Here is a 19,532-nt window from a genome sequence, read left to right as displayed (position 1 = left end):
CAAGAGAAGGTGAAGAAAGGACAAGCTTAGAGAGAAGAGTTGATAGCTAGTCCCTTATCAGTATGTGACAACTTAAGTGCAATGAGCAGCCCTGGCCACCAGATGGCAGTGCAACATGGGATAAAGTATGTGGTTGACATTACTGGGCGAAGTCTGTGGAGCCAGGTTGAAGACATGGTCTCCTGTCTAAGCCACCTGCATTGTAACACATCAGAGCAAGTTAATGCAATAATCATCACCATCTGTGCTCCCCCAGGCCCTTTTCATAAAAGAATGCCAAGTGCTTTACAGGTGACATTCCTTTACAGGTGGCATACACCACACACCCCCATCCAGGTAGGATGGTAACTACTGCTACCCCTATTATAGACATGGAGAACTGAAGCCTTCTTTGTACATTGCAAAACATAGAGGGGCTGCACTGAAGCAAACTGCCTTAGTCTAGATGAATCATAAACCACACATAGGTTAAACGACTTGCTCAGGGTCACAGAGAGAATCTGGGTCAAAGTCAGTTCACAAAACCAAGAGTCCCAACTCAGGACAGTCAGCAGAACACTTCAGACAGGAAATGAGGGAAAAGAACTTACAAGTGGCAAGGCCCAGGACACAGACTGAGCAGTTTCCTCGGGGGTACGGAGATGTTACTCATTAGCATTTCCTTGAAGGAGATTGTCCTAATTGATCTCTTGGCTCAAGTAGGACAATTCAGGTAGAGCAAGAGTCTGAGCAGTTAAGCAAGCAGCAAAGCATCAGCTTTCTTTTGTTTCTGTTTGAACTTGGAGCTCATGACTGGAGCCAAGCAGAAGGAGGATTTTCTGGGCTGGGAAAAATGTCAAGATTTTGAACAGTTTTCATTGAATAGAAGAGAGGCAGAGCAGGCCTGTGCAGGGCAGTGGGGAGAATATTTCAGGTGGTTTGGTCCTTCAGCTTCCTGCCTTTCAGGGGGAGCTGAACACACAGCTCTCTGATTAAATAGGGCCCAGGTTCCCTGTGTGCCTGCTAGAAAGGGCACTGGCCATGCAGCTACCATGTAGCCAGCCAACCCGCCTGCCTACCAGGTGAGACACAGGTATGAGGGAAGTGATGGCTCGGAGGCAGCTCACCTGGAGCACCAGGTTCTAGAGAACCTGAGAGGCACTCACCAGTCAGATGGCAGGGGGCGGGCAGGAAACCAGGCTGCCTGCCTGGTTTCTTTCAGCATTTTGATGCAACTGACAGACTGTTTCTGCCGAACATTTTGATGATGTCAAACTGACATTTCCCAACAAAACTCTGTTCTGTCAGATAATTTTCAATTCTAATGGTAATTACTCACTCGTGCCTTAAATTTTTTCTGTTGTAATATGGTATCCTGAGCTGAGTGGGCTAAATTCATGCCATGGGAAGACAAAGTAGCTCTATCAGGTGTGGATCCAGCCTACTGAAGCCATCATTGTCTTAGAGAAACTGCGCCGCCGCTTTGTCTGCTGCTAACATGAAAAAAAAATCAAACTCCTATTTCTGTCTCTGCTACTAGAGGTTTCATACGTGTGAATAAGTAAAAGCATCCTTTTGGGTTCTACAACCCACACACTTCAGAAACAATAGCACAGGTTAAAATAAACGTGTCAACTCACTCATCCGTGTCCTTTTTGCTCTCCTCAATGAACGCAATCGACTCAGATCTAAGGCGGTTAGTCACTTCATATGTACGCAGGGTGACTCCAAAAATATCCTCATGATATCGGTTGTCATCCTGCAATGAAGGATGAGAGAAATGAGAGACATACAAAGGTATTAAGAATTATTGTACTACTGTAGCTTGAGCAGTGAAATTCAGGACCCTGTTTTGCTAGGCAGTGCACAAACACAGAAAGATACAGCCCCTACTCCCAAGTTTATAGTTTAAATAGTCAAGAATGGGCAGATGAACATTGATTCAGATGGGAAGTAACTTTAATTCAACAGAGGTTTCCTGTTACCCATTCCAGTGTTATATCCACTAGACTAGCTGTTCTCAACCTTTTTAAACTGATGGCACTCCTTGTTAAACTCCAGGCACCACTCGGAAAATGCCACCGCTTAGTTTTCACTTGTTTTTTTTGACTATGGAATAACAGTAGAGCAATTCTTCTGTTGCAAAGAACTCAGAAAGAACAAAACAGGTCAGAATGGTTTTGATCCTATGGATTCCCATTTGAAATCTCTGGATTTATCTTGTGAATTGTGTAAGTATTTGCATACCTAACAGTGTTAATACTGTGTGGCACTCTATAGCATCCTTAAATAAAGATCTCATGGCACCCCATGGTGCTGGAGCACCCTGGTTGAGAATTACAGCCTTAGAATATGTTGCTCCTCTGATTAGCTATTTGTCCATGCGTCTTAAGTCACATAACATACAAGGTTACTGGAGATCATACTACAATGTCAGAGGAACGTTTCTGTGGTGAACAGTTTAGTGTGTTTGTGTCCTCTACTGGAGGGAATCACAACCATCTAACTCTATGTCTTAGGCACTACATTGCTAATTAAAGCTGCATTTGTAGATCAAAGAGTCAGGGCTTGTGCTTAGGGAGCACTACAATCCTGCTTTCCCAGCTATTCAACGAAGTGGCCAGATGGCCCCAGATCTGTTGTGTGTTGGAGTGAGGGAGGATATTGCTGACTTTTAGATAGGTAATGAACATGTTCCTGCTTCTTAAAGGACATTGCATGGCTAAAAACAGCATGAGGCAGGATAGCTATGCACCTTATAGGTAGGGACTTACCAAATTCACAGTTTCGCAATTTTTGCGGAAACCACAAATTTGGTAGGTCCCCCGTGAAAAAGTCCAGTCCTTGTGAAAAAGTGGGGAAATGGCCAGGAAAGGTGGGGGGGAGGGGGGGAGGGGAAAAGGAGCTGTAAACAGAAAATGGCAGGAAGATCTGGTGTCCTAAAGCATGGGGAGGAGCGGGGGAGGAGGAGGGAGATTTTTTACAGCGGAGTGCAGTGGGCTCCCCAACACCTCTGATAGGCTGAAAGACCCCAGAAGTCCCATCCCTTCCCAGAGATTAACAGATGGCTATGCCAATCAGAGGCATGGGAGGACCCAGCATGCTCCACTGTGAAAATGGCACCTGGTGCCATGTTGGGAGTGCAAAATCTGGAGGCAGCCACCATGAATTAAGTAGGTCCCTATTTACAGGCTAGCTAAACAAGATATATGTAGAGCACAAGCTCTTGTCAACTCAAGCTTATGAGAACAGCATTGCCAAGGCATCCCCATAAAGAGCCACGGCTGCAAAAGGATGCAGGAGTGGAGTTGTGGGTGGAGCAGCAACAGTGCTAGGTTACTGGTGGGGAAAATGCTGGGGGCGGGGAGGATGGCTCCAGAGCAGAGCTCCTTGGGAAGCTGTTATATTTCCTCCACATTTGGCACTCCTGACACCACCTGTGTAGGCCTGGCAAGCCCTCTTTGGCCAGAGTAATGCCATGATGGTGCAAACACATGCGACTAAGTTAAGCAAGTACTGCGTTGCTGGGCCAGGTTGGCATTTTGCACCATTGGGTTGTCAGGCAGGGTTGGTGTTTTGCAACCTAACAGGAACAAGACAGCAGGCACTGACTGGATGCAGAATTAGGTTAACCAAATATGAAATAGTATAATGCGACTAAAAACATGTAGCCAGAAGTATAAAAAAGTTGCATAGCCACAAGGAATCTGATCACTCGAGATTGCGCTGAGCATCTTTGGCCATCTTGAATCCCCAACGAAGTGGTAACGCCTGGCCAGCTGACCTGACTTCTCTCGACTCCAAGGCTATGTGAGCCTATAATTATTGTTGTAAATAAGTTATTGCTGAAGTATGTCCCAATAAAGCTTTCGATGTATGACTGAAATAGTTGCACTGATCATTAATCTCACTCTCTACCCCAGCTAAAATGTAAAGTAACACTTGTACTGGAACCCTCTCCAGCTGAACTGCTCATGAGAAGACAGCTTAAAATGCTGTTGCCTATACCTCCACCACAGCTGAAACCTAAATAACCCAACCTGAAAAAAATTAAACACACAGGATAGTGAACTAACACTTTAACAACAACAACAAAACCCTTCAATGCTAAGAATAAAATAAATCTATTGCTAAAACTGCTGCTGGAGAGACGCCTTAATTTTAAACTCCCAAGTGCTTGAAACTATTCAAAACATAACAGACACTCTTTAATCCTCCTTAGTAAAAATTCTAAAAGGCATTCTCCAGAAAAATAAAGTTCATCTTCAGTATCTTCCACTTCACAAACAGCAAGAAGAGAAGAGAAGAGAAGAGAAGAGAAGAGAAGAGAAGAGAAGAGAAGAGAAGAGAAGAGAAGAGAAGAGAAGGAAAAGGAAAAATAAATCAAGTAACACCAAACACATTGTCAAGAAATGAAAATAAATCCCTATTTTGTAGAAAGTCTACAAAAAAATGGTTTAAAAAAAGGAAGCTCTACAAAAATTAAAACACAGTATAAAAAAACTAAACCTCCTGAAAGACTGATCTTTGAACATTCATGTCTAATTATATATTATTTATATTTTGTACACAGGCCAGATGGATCAAAAATTCTTCCAAAGATCAGTCTTTTGCAGAGACTGTGCCTCATATATACTCCATCAATATGATCCTCTCTCATACCAAGCCCATGGTCTCCTGCTCCTGAGCTGGTTTGCTTCAGAGTTCTGGTCTAGATGCCAAAGCCTAAGGTGACTAGAGGAAGAGAGTATGGCAGTCTTAACCTACCCCTCCATTAGGGAGCTCATCAGCCAGCTGCTTTGGCCAGAGACAGTTAAATAATACATCTCTCAACTTGAAGGGGTGTAGTCAGTGCAAGAAGTGAGGGAGATGTGCCTGCTGACTGTTTTCAGATCCTGTAGCTGCAGTGTCCCCATCATGATTGACTGTGGTAAAGGAAGCGCCAGGTGCAGTGCCCTTGGCACCAACCTTCCCTCCCCTCCCTTCAGCCAGCCCACCAAGATAGTGTTACTCACCCGCAGCCGGCTAAGGAAAACACCAGCTTCCTCCACTGACAGTTGGCCCTGCTGCCTCATAATACGCTGGATGGTCTTGAGGACATCTCCAGCCATGGTGACATCGCCACACACATAGATGTGACCTCCCTGCTCCTTCAGTGCTTTGTACGCAGCCTGGGCCAGTTGCTCCTGTAGTACATCCTGCACGTATTTCTGGGGAGAGCCCACAGCTGATGTTAAACGGCATCTCTCATCTGCAGCTTCCAAAATGCTCAACAGCTCAACTTTATCCACAGGACTCACTCTACCTATCCATCTTTCAGTGCAGTTTCAGCCACCTCTAAGGTGGAACACAGCAGCTACATAACAAGGAGAATCCAAGCTACACAAAATTTGGGATGGAAACTGAAGACAATCAGGACTTGGTTATTCAGAAGTGCTGAGCACCACTAGCTCTTGCAGCAACCAGTGGGACCCCAGGAGCTCTAGAGTCAGAGCCATGGAGTGCACTATGGAAATGGCACAAGGAAGTGAGAGGCAAGAGGAGACTTAGCCAGGGTAGCGTGCTTAGCATACAGCTTGGGAAAAGTGCCTGGTAACTGTTAGTGCCTACAAGTCCTCAAAGCCTTGGCTTCAAAACTCACTGAAAAGGCAGAAAGACAGAAAGGAAGCGATTAAAGTTAAAGGTCTGGAGACCCTCCAGTTAGCTATTGTGCTTTGGTGTTTTTCTTCAAGAAAGCAATGCTCCCTGGGTGGTATCTGAATGGTGGATTCCAAACTACTGTAAGTCTCATCAGGGGTTAAAATCTTGAACAAAAATCTCACTAGAGCAGGAAAATCCCTCCAGGTGATGCTACTGCTGGCCAGGCATTTCCCACACTCTGGGAGAATCAAAAGCTACCAGGGTGGGGCTCCTCTCACCACTTGCTCTAGACTGATCAAGGCAACTTGGGGCTGGGCACAGGCAAGAGGAAAGTGTGCCATCCAGGCATTACCTTTGGTTTGTCTGGTTCACGGGAATAGGCTGTGTACAGCTCTTTGAAGACACCTTTGTTTTTGGCTAGGAGGGTCTCCTCCCTGTAAATGTGGTCAATTTTGGACTGTCGGCACCCAAAAACCAAAATCATAGGACAAGGCTTCAGACCTGGAGGAACAAAACAGGACAGAAACTGGAAATCACCAACTGTCCAGGCTCATACATACCCAACTGCATGGAGCAGACACACTGCTTCTTTAACTGAGGTTCCATCTTTGCCTGAAATCAGACATGAGATGCATCCTGACAGGGAATACCTTGGCTACATTTCTGGTAGCTTTGTTGCCTGGGACAGCAAGGGGTAAAGATCAAAGGTCACAGAGTTGGGGAAATGAGGGAGAATGAGGTCATGTGCCATCCTAACTGGTAAATGTGGACCGAAGGTCTCATGTAATTAGAGCTAGCTGAAAAAAATATCAAAATTTCCCCAAAATTTCCATGGGGAAAGAATTATACTTTTTCCCTAAAAGTAACATTTGCCAGACTTTTTTGATTTTCTTCTAGGTCTGGAAAACTTTGAATAAAATTGCATTAAAAACATTTCCACAAAAGTTTTTCGTGTAAAAAAAACCATTTTCCAACAAGCACACAGGAAAGTTTCCAACCAGTTCTGAGCATAGCACTTACCTCATCGCTCTTGCTGAAAGCCAACAGAATGCAATCAGGGATTTATGCATGCACACTTCATAACGATCAGCTGGGCTTGTGCCCAGCACCTCTTGCACTAAACTTACATATCTGCACTCCCCCTGTCATTGCCCCGGCCACATATACCCACCCATATTACACTTGGTAGGCGTAGACTCCTGTTGCCTCCCTTACACACCCAGTTATTTGCAAGGGGAACAGAAATACAGGCCCACCTTTGTGTTGAATTTCAAAGAGCCGCTGCTGCCAGAAACTCCGGAAAGGGGCAATTCCAGTACCTGGGCCAATCAGGATGCAGGGGACTTGGGGATTTTGTGGCAAATGGAATCCTGGAGCTCTGGACAAACAATGGATAAGGTCAGTGAAGGCTTAAGGGTGCAAAACCAAAGCTGGGTCAATAAAGTCTTAGTGGAGCCAAATCAGATAGAAATGTAGCACAGCAAAGCAGGTGCTGCCAGGCTCCAGAGAGTAGCATCTTAGTACAGAACAAACACAGTGCATGGCAAGGATTCTCAGTCATAGCCCAGGCTCTTCCAAACACATCCTGGCTATGCAGAAGCACTGGGGCACCCCGTACCTTATTCCACATTCTATATTTTGATGTGGCAAACTGTTCGATGGAAAGGGATGCCAGCTATTCCAAAGCATAACCCCTTCAGTGCTGTAAACATATGAAGTACTACACAAACAGGAGTTCACACTCTCTTTGCTGTGAGGAGCTTGCAGATGGTTGTTTCTTGGCATGGCTCTTGGTGTCTCCATGCAGCCCACTCCCTTCCAAGCCCTTCCTGTCTCTCCAGGACTTTACATGCAGGGCACATGCCACTCACCCTCTTACAAAACAGGGCACAACCTCATCAGGCTGTATCCGGTTGAACCAAGAGGAGCAGACCCCATGGTGTATTGGTCCTTCCCCATCTAGAAGACAAAAGAAGACAGTTCGCTCTCTGCCCTTACCACCACCAAATGGATCCCTGAATAGTGTTTCAGTCATTCACCAGCCTGCACCCAGCTATTCTCCCCACATCTTCACTACTGCACCATTACCTGCATAATCCAATCTGTGACTCGCATGCAGAAAGGCTGGTCACTAAGGTCTTGCCTGAACCACAGTTGTGGGTCCCAGAACAAACTGAAACGGTATTCCAAACCCAGGAGTTTGCCACGAGGTTGCTTCAGATTCACCCCCAACATGAGTGGGTGACGCATGCTCAGCCTTGTCCTGTACCATGACAGGACAGGTCCAGAACCTGCTACTGCCATGGCATAGGCAGTTATTAGGCATTCCCAAAGAACGGTCCTGCTCTTCAAGGTGCTCTTGTTGGGAAGGGCTGGACCACTGGGTCATTCAGAAAGTGCTGAGTCGTCTTTCCAGGCAAGAATAAAGGCATCCTTTCTGAAGGAGCAGGCCAGGGTGCGACTTGTTTCAGTGCTTACACAACCATGATTAGCACCATTCCCTGCTCAAGGCCAACACAGACCTTTCAGAGCTATTTTGAACTGGGCAAGCACCTACTCAGCAACTCCATCTACATGCTTCTTTCAGTTTATAGACCATGCATCCCTCTTAGCCAGGGCTTTAACCACACGTATGTTTTAAGAATGCAGCAGTTGGGCTCCATTCTGTGACATGAGCTGCCATCAGCCCTTGGTGGTGCCACGTAGAACCTGGATGTTCAACACTTCTTGCATCTTCCTGAACAGTTCAATACTTCACGTTTAAGGCTGTGATTCAGGAGAGGAACAGGATTGTCTGAGGGGCCCTGAACAGTTCATTCTTGAGGTGGCAATGGCAGAGCTGAGGTCTCTTCTCCCCACCAGCATGTAGCAGACAAACAGTCCTTTGGCTCCTGCCTCTGACAGTCCCACTTTCCTTCCCTACCTCTAAGAGGGAGCCTAGTTAGAACAAGTCACAGAACCAGGTAACACCCCCTTCCTCCCAGTTAATGCTCCTCGCCCTGCTCCCATTCTCCTCTGCTTACAATGCAAGCAAACAGGATAGCCCTATCTTAGGATGGCACAGGTCTGTGCAGAACCCTATGGTCACATGAGTGCAGGCTTGTCACTGCCATGCAGAGCCTGCTGTATTACTGGTACATCGTTACCTCTAGTGCGGTACGAGACCACAGCCACAGTGAGGTGAACCTCGTCTGGGTACATGTCAGGGGAGGAGCTGATTGAGTAATAGCGAGGCTGCAGCAGGGGGAGCTGGGTGAGCAGCAAGCTGGAGGGCATCTGCACGGATGGGAACTCCTCCAGCACCTCTACTACGGTGGGGTTTTTGGACCACTTCCATTCCTCATATTCCTGCAAACCCTGTACCGAGAGAGGCAAAGGAAAAATGAGCTATATTATCTGCTTAGTCTAAATCAGACACCTTGAACCAGAACTGTACAATCCCTGTAGGAATCCCTTGGCATGGCCAGGGCAGCAGAAAGGGAGCTTTGGCAGGACACCTCAAACTGGAAGCCTCTCCTCCAAAAACACAGCACTAGTGGAGCACCCAAGCATGGGTCCCCTGAACTGGATTAAAATGTCCATGCTATTCACCAAGCAAGGAAGGGATGGATATTAGAATATGGGACCTACAGCTAAGAAACCTGGGTTCAGTCCCCAACTCTTCTGCGTCATCTTTCCATGAACATAGGCAAGTCACTTACTAACAGAGTCCTCATCTGCAAACCAGAAAGATATGAAGTTAAATCAAATGGCTGGAAAGCACATGGAGGGGGGTTATATCAGTGCAGGGACACTATTTTAAATTGTATCAGCTGAAGTACTGAGCCAATTGAGTAGGTAAATGGTCCAGGGAAAAGAGCCAGTAGGAAAGGCTATTTTGATCAAAGCTGAAGAATGACTCTCAAGGGATGTGTCATCTCCACAGGCTGCAGGACCACAGTGAGTTGCTTCTGAGGAACAGTGTTCTAGCATGTGAAGAGGCAAGTCATCAACATCAGCTACCATATAAGCTGTCTCTCTCAGGCAGACACATTCCAAGGGATTCACAGAAGGTGGATGTGTAGGTGGAATGCACATTAGAGGAGGAATCTTACTGTCTGCTTTATAACATCACAGACAAAGTGGCCATGAGGGATATGTAACTCTCACATGCTATGACACAGTTGCCAAAAGGATCCAAGGATTTACCTTGCTGAGGACCTGCAGACATTTCTTCTCTCTGTCACTGGTGGCCAGTAAGGCAAACTGTTGCAGCAGCAGGGGTGTGGGAGGTGTGGTAATGTCCAGATAGTACTTAAATGCATGGAAGATGGTGCATGGAGGGATGCGGTTCTCGTCTGCCCAGTTACTGATGACACCTGCCAGGAGAGAATTGTGTACAATCCTGTGATGAGCTGAATCTAACAGCACCCCTTAGGCAAGTCACTGAGATGCAAACTGTGTTGAGACATGACACAGCAAATGAGGAAAAACTGGAAAGAAGACTGACATGATGCTAAATGACCCTCTTTGTACAATAGAGCCCACAAAGAATACAGTGTCTTAGGCTCCATTAGCTGCTGACTTGTGACTTTCTAGAACAAAAAGTGCTTTCTACCTGTTTTGCACAGGCTGATGCTCATACATATTGCAAGGCAATGGGCATACCAAGCCTATTTCCAAAACTCAGCAATTAGGCATGTACAGTCAGTCATCACCTCTTGACACGAGGAACAAGAACCCCATCCCCCAAAGAACCTACTAGCCCATGAAACCATTGCTCTGATTGCTCCACACTCCCAGATAACAGGCTGATTATGGATCTGCCCAATGGAAACCCAATCTTTCATGGAGAGAAATCTACAACTACTGCTATTAGCCCTGCAGTGCTTTTGAGAGCACACCAGTGAAACGGATGAATATGTCCAAGGACTGACAAAAGCGTTAGTGTGGAAGACATCCTGGCTGCAGCTAGTCCCTCCTTCTGACCCTTGTTACCTAGAGCTGTGCTCCTCTCCTCCAAGAGCTCCACCTTCACCAGCTGGTTGGTTGGGGGTGCATCCTCTAGTCTTTCAATCAGGGCATTGACCAAGTCCTCATGGTTGCCTGGAAATACTCCCAGGTGGTCTCCAGGGAGGTACTGCAATTCCTGGTATCCATTGGTGTGAAGTCTCAGGAAAATTGTTGACCGACTACAGAAAAAACAAAAAGAACATCCCTTTGGAAAATGGCTAGGCTCAGTTTCGTAGGTCTCCTCTACAGCTCCAAGAGCTGAACTAGAAGACTGCCACAGAACCATTTCTTTAGTATTTTTTTCTAAGTCAGCAGGCAAGTGGGTCAAGTTCCACAGGTGAGCAGTCTGGTGCCTGTCTATACAGATGACCATAGAGCTGAACTAATAAAATTGAAACAAAAAAGAACTGAACTAGAGCTTGGAAAAAAGATATCAGTCATGTGTCCTCTTCCTTTCCCTCCCCTCCACCAAGCTACCGGCAGAGTTTTTAGTTGCTGTTAACTTTCATTGTTAGCAATCTTAGCATAGGAATCTTTGTCAGCTTCATCTCTTGCCCTGAAAAATGTTCCCTCTCTTTGGAAAAATTGAGGTGCTCTTTATGGGCAGGAGGCTAGCTAGTGTAAATGTGGAGGACTGGCATTAATAAGCATGCTCCACCATACTAGAATAGTTTTTAACCAAGGTCACACTTTGGACCCAACTTGGTGGTTTGATACTGGAATGCTGTAGATAATAGTACGTGTGTGCATATGTGTACCCTGGATGTGGCATATATACATGTGAGTGAGGTACTGATGTTTTATCTCCTGCATGCTGAGGGAAGATTACAGCTCCTACCTGGATTTGGGGCTCTGCAGATTCTGGCGTGTTAGAAGCCGGGCTGCATAGACTCTCTTTTTGTGAATACTGTACAGACCTGTGGAAAAGCAGATACAATAAAAGAAAAAAGCTGAGCATGGGAGGGCAGCTATTTCAGTGTCTCCGGAGTGTTTTGCCCACCACCACAGTGTTTAGCACTTCAGAACCGGGAGTGGAGGTTGTTGGCATGTCCTCCAAGGGGGATTCCATACCTATCTAGACTTAGCCTACAAGAAATAAGCCCCACCCATTCAGGTTTGCAAATTGCCTGCACACGTTGTTTGGCACAGCCGTGAGTGCATGCCCAGCACTATATTTTGGCGCTTTGACACAAGAGAGCCTCAACATGGTGCTAGGGCAGATGCTTGGGGTTGCATTGCGTCATCTACTCAGCAAATATGAACTCAGGTGGGTATGAGTGAGCAGGGCTGGTTTCTTGGAGATGTACTTGGTTTCACTCAGGAATCTGTGTAGACATGCACCAAGAGATTTAGGGCTTGCAATCCATGTGTGCTACGCCTGGGAAATGAGGTCATGAAACCATCCCAGGAAGGCCCCAGCCCACCCCTCTTGAGCTCTCTGCCTCTGGCATACGTGAGAGAAGTAATGGGGGTTTCACCGCTGCACCTCCAGGTGTGGTGTGTACAGAGTGGGAGTAGGGGAGTGGGACATGCTTCTTGGTGGCGCTCTCAAGACTGTTGCGAAAGCAATAGAGAGAGGAAAGATCCAAACACTGGCTGTGCTTCCCATCTATTAACAGGTTGGTAAACAGGATTATTTAGAGATGGCCCTCACCACCACAGGACATGTGCTTGTTCATACTCACAGGCACACCCATTACCCTTCTTTTACCACTGGTGTGACATAGCTGGCAGCTAAGCATCTGAATTTAGGAAGAGCCAAGTCAGTACTACATGTATGAGGTAGCAGAACTACATTTTAGTGGGTCAGTCCTACTATTTCAAAGCCACAGGAAGCAGGGATTTTAATAGGCAAGACAGAGCAGTCCTGGATTCCCTCTTAGTCCACTTGCTGTCAGCAATGACCACACCTGCTTTAGAGAATGGGGTCAGGATAAAGAAGCTCAGATGCAGACCTGTCCTCATAAGTTGTTTCCCAGGCACAATCACTGGCCTGTCACTAGCCTGAAAGTCCTGTGGTTGTCCCTGATAGTGCCTCAGGTTGAACAATGAGATTGAAAGGGAAAGAAAGAGACAAAATTAGATGCAACCTTATGGAGCTCTCCTCCCTGGCCACTGGGGTCCAGGTCAGGGCTCTTTGGAGTTGAGCAGAGGGCAGGGTGATTAAGAAGAGTTCCTTACGCAGGGTTGGGGTTTGACCTCATGTTAAGAAAATGGGGGAAAAGGTAGCAGGAAGGAAGGACTAGATGTGAGAGAACATGAGGAAAAGAATGGAAGGAGTTGGGAGATGGGGGGGAAAAAAAAGGATGAGTCACAGGGAGAGCAAGATATGGATGAGAGAATTAAACACCCATAAGGCACAGAATTTGTCCAGAACAACTGTCAGTCTGGATCCATAGAAGCTTGTCACTGCCCCCAGGGGTTTTCCAGCTTTCTCAGATGCCACCCCATATTCAAAGCCCCAGTGACCAGGTGGTGAAGAATCTGTACCTTGTGTGAGCTCAGGGGCCTCAGCCACATAGGTCAGACGGAACTTGCTCCTCTTCCAGCTGCGGTCATTGCTGATAAGGGAGTTGTTGGCCTTCTCAATGTTCACGTCATCTCCCACACAGAACACATCACACGCTGCCTGCAACACATGCAAAGCTCTCAGGGACTTGCTCAACTCAGTCTGACTTCCAGGAAAGACCCACCCAGTTTCTCAGCCTAATCCTAGCATGTGCTATCACTCATCTTTAGTTAATGTCCCTCCCACTCATGTGTCCATGAAAAGGAGGATAGGACAGTGATGTTTAGAACCAGGCACAACATAGGGAGGCACATCCCATGAGTCTATTCTCTCCTTGCTGCATGAACACATCTACCATTAGTATTATTGCTGATGCACATCAGTAGGGAATATACCCTAAAATGCCCCCTCACCATGATACAGAAGGGGCCAAGCCAGATCCTTGGATCTGATTACTCCTAGGGCCTAGCATGCCCTAAATTTAAGAGATCCTAAATGGTCCCTTCTTGTCATCATCAGCCAAGCCAAAACCTTGGTTCTAATCATCCCAGTTTTTGAAAGTGTCTATATTCCAAGCCCAGGCCCACAGCTTTGCCAGTTCTCAGGGTTTCATTATAAGTCCACAGATAGCTGATGTTTTCCTTAAAAGCCAAGTTCCTCAGTTTCTAGCCTTTGTGATGCGGAAAAAGCTTGACAATATGAACATAACCAGGAGGCAAAAACTAGAAGGCAAGCAAACAGACTCAACATAGACTCTTCTCTCTTGTCCAGTCTCCAATATACTTTGGTCCAATTTGTGACTTTTGAATGATGGAGGCTGACAATACTGGTTCCACCTACATATTGGCAAATGGCTCTTATATTTCCAAGTTAGCTACACTAAAACCCAGGATCCAAATGCCCCAAATCAGGCTATATGAGATGCAAATCCAATGCTATAGCCCATCTCTAACTAGAATGCACTTCAAGGCCAACTGTAAGGACGAGCCAGTCCTCCGAGAAGGCTTTGATTATGCCAAGCTGTGCTCTAGGTTTCTTGCTGGGCTGCTCCTTGCTGCTGGGCTGATCCTAAGCCACCTGAATCAGTCCAGCTATATCACAGCCCCTTGTTTGGTCCTCCAGCAAATTTTCAACTAACAGGAGCTGAAGACCTGCTGGGGGCTGCCCTCCAATCCTTGGCTGTGCTATGAGTTTGTCACCAAGAGCAGAGATAGGGTGAAGATGTGGACTTCAAGCCTGCTTAACAGCATGGGTCCTGTGGGTGCTTGGGCCTCATTCAGGTCCAGCTCTAAACAGTAGGTTGACTTAAGCAAAGACTCATAATTTCCAATATTCTTGTCCCACCCTCCTCTAAGCTGCCCAAGGGACAAAGGAAGCAGACTACCTTGAAGACCTTTTTGGCCCAGGTCCTGAAAGACTCCTCCTGGCCACAAAGCTCATCTCCCTCTCCCATCCGGAGGATCCGCTCCCCTCCTAGCTCCTCCAGAAGGGTGTCCACAGCACGAGCGAAGGCGCAGAAGTGGGGGTAGGCCCGCGATCCCAGGCCGAACACAGAGAATCTGCACACAGAGAGAGCCATGGCTACAGGAGGCTGAAGCAGGGCAAGAAAGCACAGCAAACACTGCCTCCCTGGAGAGACAAGACTTGTGCCTGCATAGCCATCAGGAATGATCACTTCCCAGCCTGGGGTCCAGTAGTGGAAAAGCAGCACTGAACTTAGGCAACAGTCGCCTAGGCGTTCCCCAAACTATGTCGCTGGAACTCAGCATCCCCTCAACTGAAGCCCTTTCAGAGCCCAAATTACCTCACTGGTTCTGGGCTGCATGGGCCATCTCTATGCTACAGGGCCATCACCATGCTGTGGGAAGATAGTGGTGACACAGGTGGGTTGGCCCTCATGGAGAGTGGTGTAAATCGGCCAGCGAGAAGCCAGGCCAGTAAGGGATGCAGATATCTGAACTAGGGCTGACAAGCCTGGGAGACAGTAAAAAGCCACAGGGACTCTTGTGCAATGACGTGTGACTATTCTCCTAAAGGTCCAGGAAGTGACGAAGTACTGACCACGTGAGTCAGGAGAAGCCAGTAAATATAATAAAGACTCTGAACCAGGTTAGGCCAGTGAGTCTGTGGTTACCTACACAATAAACATTTGCTTTATCTCTGAGGGGCAACTTTTGCTAGGGTCAATGGCCCTTAGCAACAGCTGCTTGTCATGTCCCTCATCTCCTTCCCTGGCAGAGATGGCAGGAAATGCTGATTTTTACAGTCAGGCTGAACCTCCATTGTTTGGAGGGGCAGGACACCGGTGCCTCCCTCCCTCTCCATCCTGCTCACCTGACATTAGCCAGAGGCCCTGTGCTCTCAAAGTTGTCCCTGGCACCAGGCCCATCACTTGAAGATTTCCGCACATCCGAGGAAGATGAGACACTGTTAAAACGGACTTTGTAGCTCCTGTGAAGAGCAACCATAAGCATTAGAGCAGTAGCATGGGCCACAACTCCAGAAGTTGGATGGGTAGACAGGAGCTGGGAACTGGGCTACACAACACACTAAACAAGGCCTGAGTTCATGCTTCTCCAGGGGATGTTGCTACTAATACCAAGCACAGAGCAGGTGTGCATTCCCTTCTCTGAAGCAGTTATGACCCTCCAGTAAGTACGTGTTATATTCCCCCTGCTCTGCCCTATACACAGAAGACATGAGGCTGTTATAGCCCTTTGCCACCTATGCTAGCTCAAGCTGCCTGGACTCCTATGTTCAGCTCTGGACGTTCTCAGTTCAGTTCCCCACATATCAGCCATGATGGTGAACATCACAGTAGCATTAGCTGTGGGGTGGGGGAGGCAAAGCCCTGAACGTAGGCCATTACAGAGAAGGGCAGCACGCAGGGGCTTTAAGCCACCTGGCTTCCAAGATTTCCTGTCTTCCATGACTTGTTCAAGGCTGAACAGGGCTTTTAGAGAATTTCCATTTCCCATCAGGAAGAAAAGACCCCATTTAGTTATAAGACCCACATTAGAAACATGGGAAGCGGGGTGGGGGGAGGGAGGGGAAGCTGACATCAGCAAGATTGTTTCTGAATTGAACCTTCTTCAGAAATTGCCCTACACAAGAGTTTCTATATATACTGTGACGGTAATAAAGGAGTGGTGTCTGAATGAGTCACCAGCCCAGCCGCAGCTAGTATTACATAAGGGAAGGGAAGCCTGTGTGCGAAGTAGCTGTCAGGACCATGGTGGTGCCTGGCTTTCCTTCTGTGTTCTTCACTGCTCCTAGTTACCACAAACCTCCCCTCCTAACTCCTTCCCCTTTGCCACTTTCTTTTACTTGCCTCTCCCCTGTCTTCCACCCTAGTCCCCCTTAATCCAATTAGCTGTTTGGAAATCCCACTCTGTGTCTATCTGCATCTTTATGGGTCTAAGTCACTTTTCTAAATAGGGCTAAGGCACTTTCTGAAAACATTACCCTTATTTTAAGAGGTATTTGCCCCAATTCTCTGACCACAAATACTACAGGGAAATCTTCAACTCTGCTCTCTCACTACTCCAAGGTGTAGCCTTTGGGATAGTTTTAAAATCACCATTGTTGTAGTATATGCATACAGATACACAGCAACCTCCTAAAAAATTACCCTGGCCAAAACACTCTTCTCCCTTCATAGCTAGTGTCCTCTGTTTGAAGAAGGTACCTCAATGGGTGCTCACCTAATTCATAACCATTGCAGTAAAACTTTCGCAACCTACATTTCAGAGCCTAAGTATTTAGGCAGCTAGGCAAGGGACTTGGTTTTCAGAGGTGCTGAGAGCTCTTGAAGTTCCTGGTGAAATTAATGTATTCTGGGGAAGCTGGGAGCTGTCAAGATCTTTGAAAAAATGGGTTGCTTGTGAATGTTGGTTGGTTTGTCAAAGATGACTGCCACAGTAGGCATTTTAACTTTATTCCTTTCACTTAAATCTGATTACCTAATCCCTGAAGCCCCCATGGAAAACCCCATCTCTAGTGTCTAACATTAGACAGTCAAGTCTAAAACCTAGCAAGGACACAAATGCTTTTTATGTTACCTGGGTTACAGCAGGAGAGACAATGTAGTGTGGCAAGGAGTGTCCTGTCCCAAAAAGGTGCTGCCACCAGGACCAGACAAGCCTCTGCTAAATGCAAAGCTCATAGCAGGCCATGGAGCAGAGGGGCACTGTCAGATACCATATCCTGGTTAGTCAGGCCCTTAAAGATTGCAGCTGGCATCTTTAATTACACTCAGAAGTGACTGGTAGTTGTTGGTGCTGAGCTCAGATGTTCATGATTGAAACTACTCACCCAGGGGAGAGTCAACTCAACTATGAGTTCATTTCTGGACACTCCTTGGCGCAGCAGGGATGTGACAGATGACCAGGGTGAGGGCCATATAAACAACACTGGAATGCTTTTCAGATTCCTCCCTATGGGTGGCCTATTGTCCTGTTTCATCAGCTGTCCCCATTAAGAAAAGAGGCCATTAAGAACATAATGGGTATTCAGATTGCAAGCCCTGCGGGGACCAGTCATATTACTTATCTGCACAGCACGTAGGTCACTTTGGGGCTGCTGCCTAACTAATAACAACAATACAATCAGCATGCAAGGAATTAGCAGTGCCACACTGAAGGGAAATGTTAATCACAACACTTCAGTCTTATTGGACATCATTTCTTACCTTGTGTAGGAAAGGCCAGAACTAAGACTTTCTACCTCTTTAACATCTGATTAAATACCACTTTATCACTGGCCAAGTGCTAATTCTATCCTGATTAAGGAACAGCCATTACCACTTGCCATTATCATTATGTTAACTCAAGAGACTTCAGAGTGCAGCTAATGTCCCAATTAAGTAGAACTGCTTTACTTAATAGCTAAAATAATAATAAGCTATAAAGGCCATAAATGATTAACACTTTGCCATTCTTTAGTAATACCTCATGCCACAATGCACTTGACAAATCTTTTGGAGAGGTTAAGTAACTTGCCCAAGTCTCAACTTACTTCAATAGCAGAGTCAATGGCAGAGCCCAGGAACCCTGACCTCCAGTCCCCTGCTCTAACCACCAGGTTCCACTTGCTTACAGGTCACAGTTTCTTGGCCGGCTGTAGCTTTACCACAGCAGTTACGGTCCCTAGAAGTATTTTTGCCAGAGGCATAACAATGCAGCTGGGTGCCTGGGGCAGCTGCCACACACAAGGGAAGATACAACTTCTGGTTGCTGCTGCTGCTGCTGCTGCTGTCACTGGCCTGATTGTGCAGCCATTTTTTCCATCTCTGCAGCTGCCCTGGTCACCATGCCCTAGTTACACTACTGATTTTTGCACAGCCATGCAATAAACTGAGTCCAAGCCCCATAGTATCTCCAGAACTTTTAGCCCACTTACAGCCACAGCACTGCTAACTCTCACTGTTTAATTGCACATCTCACTACAATGGATGTAGCCCCCATTCTTGGAGCCATAAGATTTTATGAACATTGCATTTTTTCTGTTTCTAATACATTTCTAACCCTCACTGTCACAAAGAAAAGCACAAGAATTAATTCTAAAATCTAAAACATAGGAGGTAAACAAGAGTAACCCCCACATCTATTCATTTAAGGAATTATTCATACTTTTTTAATGTTGGAGGTGGCAATGCTTATATAAATGCCTTAACCATTAACAGTGAGAGAAACAGAGACAGAGAAGTCAGTTTTACTTGTTATCTCAGCCAATTGGGGGAAGGTGAGGGGGAGCTAGTGCTAGCTGGTGCATTGTACTACCAGCCTGAAGTCAAGTGAGTCCATCCCAGGCAACCAACTTTCAGCCTATGCTGAGATTTTACACCTATCTTTTGAGGCTGGTAAACCAAACTGCAGATGTGGTCCCTGGACAACCCAGGGAGGGGCCATTCCAGCTGTTGGGGGTGTGATGTGGGACTCTTGTCTGAGGTTCTTACTTCCTCTCTTCTAGGTTGGAGTTGGGGTTCCTCATTTCCATCAGCGCACAGCCAAATTTCTAGAGGTAAAAAGCATAGTTGTTGGATCAATTCTACATGCTGTTATCTAGGAAACAAAACACAATAACATGTCTGCATGGCTGCTCTAACCTGTGCCCAGTGTTCCCCACAGGCTTTCCCCAGTGACTGCAGGTTTGTTCCACTGCCCTGAGCAGGGGAACCAAGTTTGTCTCTTTGACTGCATTGGTTTGTGAGCTCCTTGGATGTCCAATACAGGACCAAATATATTGGTGGAGTTCAGTAAATAGATTAATAGCTCATCTCACAGCCACCCCAGAGGACAGCTATCTCTTTTGACAGACAGGGAAATGAAGGCAATTTAATATCTCACAGCATGTCTGAGGAAGATATGGCACTAAAATTCAGGCATCATGGTGCTCACACAGATTATTTGAC

The 19,532-nt window shown here is 46.5% G+C and overlaps 1 protein-coding gene across 9 annotated transcripts in view; it reads right to left on the bottom strand.

Moving 5' to 3' along the window:
• NOS1 (nitric oxide synthase 1) overlaps nt 1–19,532 on the bottom strand; it is a 153,292-nt gene that overhangs the window by 8,521 nt on the left and 125,239 nt on the right. For 8 of the 9 annotated variants that reach the window (XM_059713558.1, XM_059713560.1, XM_019493750.2 and 5 more), the window contains 13 exons: nt 19,077–19,135; nt 15,455–15,571; nt 14,505–14,679; nt 13,102–13,240; nt 11,450–11,528; nt 10,597–10,790; nt 9,808–9,977; nt 8,766–8,976; nt 7,491–7,578; nt 6,876–6,997; nt 5,972–6,120; nt 4,995–5,189; nt 1,620–1,738 (listed from right to left, as the gene is read on the bottom strand). In XM_059713558.1, coding sequence (XP_059569541.1) covers nt 1,620–1,738; nt 4,995–5,189; nt 5,972–6,120; nt 6,876–6,997; nt 7,491–7,578; nt 8,766–8,976; nt 9,808–9,977; nt 10,597–10,790; nt 11,450–11,528; nt 13,102–13,240; nt 14,505–14,679; nt 15,455–15,571; nt 19,077–19,135 — 1,817 coding nt within the window. Of the gene's footprint in view, nt 1–3; nt 1,473–1,619; nt 1,739–4,994; nt 5,190–5,971; nt 6,121–6,875; nt 6,998–7,490; nt 7,579–8,765; nt 8,977–9,807; nt 9,978–10,596; nt 10,791–11,449; nt 11,529–13,101; nt 13,241–14,504; nt 14,680–15,454; nt 15,572–19,076; nt 19,136–19,532 lie in introns of those variants that run through there. The other variant, XM_059713559.1, reaches the window with a different exon arrangement.

The sequence above is a fragment of the Alligator mississippiensis genome, chromosome 10, assembly GCF_030867095.1.
Source record: "Alligator mississippiensis isolate rAllMis1 chromosome 10, rAllMis1, whole genome shotgun sequence".
Taxonomy (NCBI): Eukaryota; Metazoa; Chordata; order Crocodylia; family Alligatoridae; genus Alligator; species Alligator mississippiensis.
Note: the sequence above shows the minus strand (reverse complement) of the source record. Positions and strands in the feature narration are given on the sequence as shown.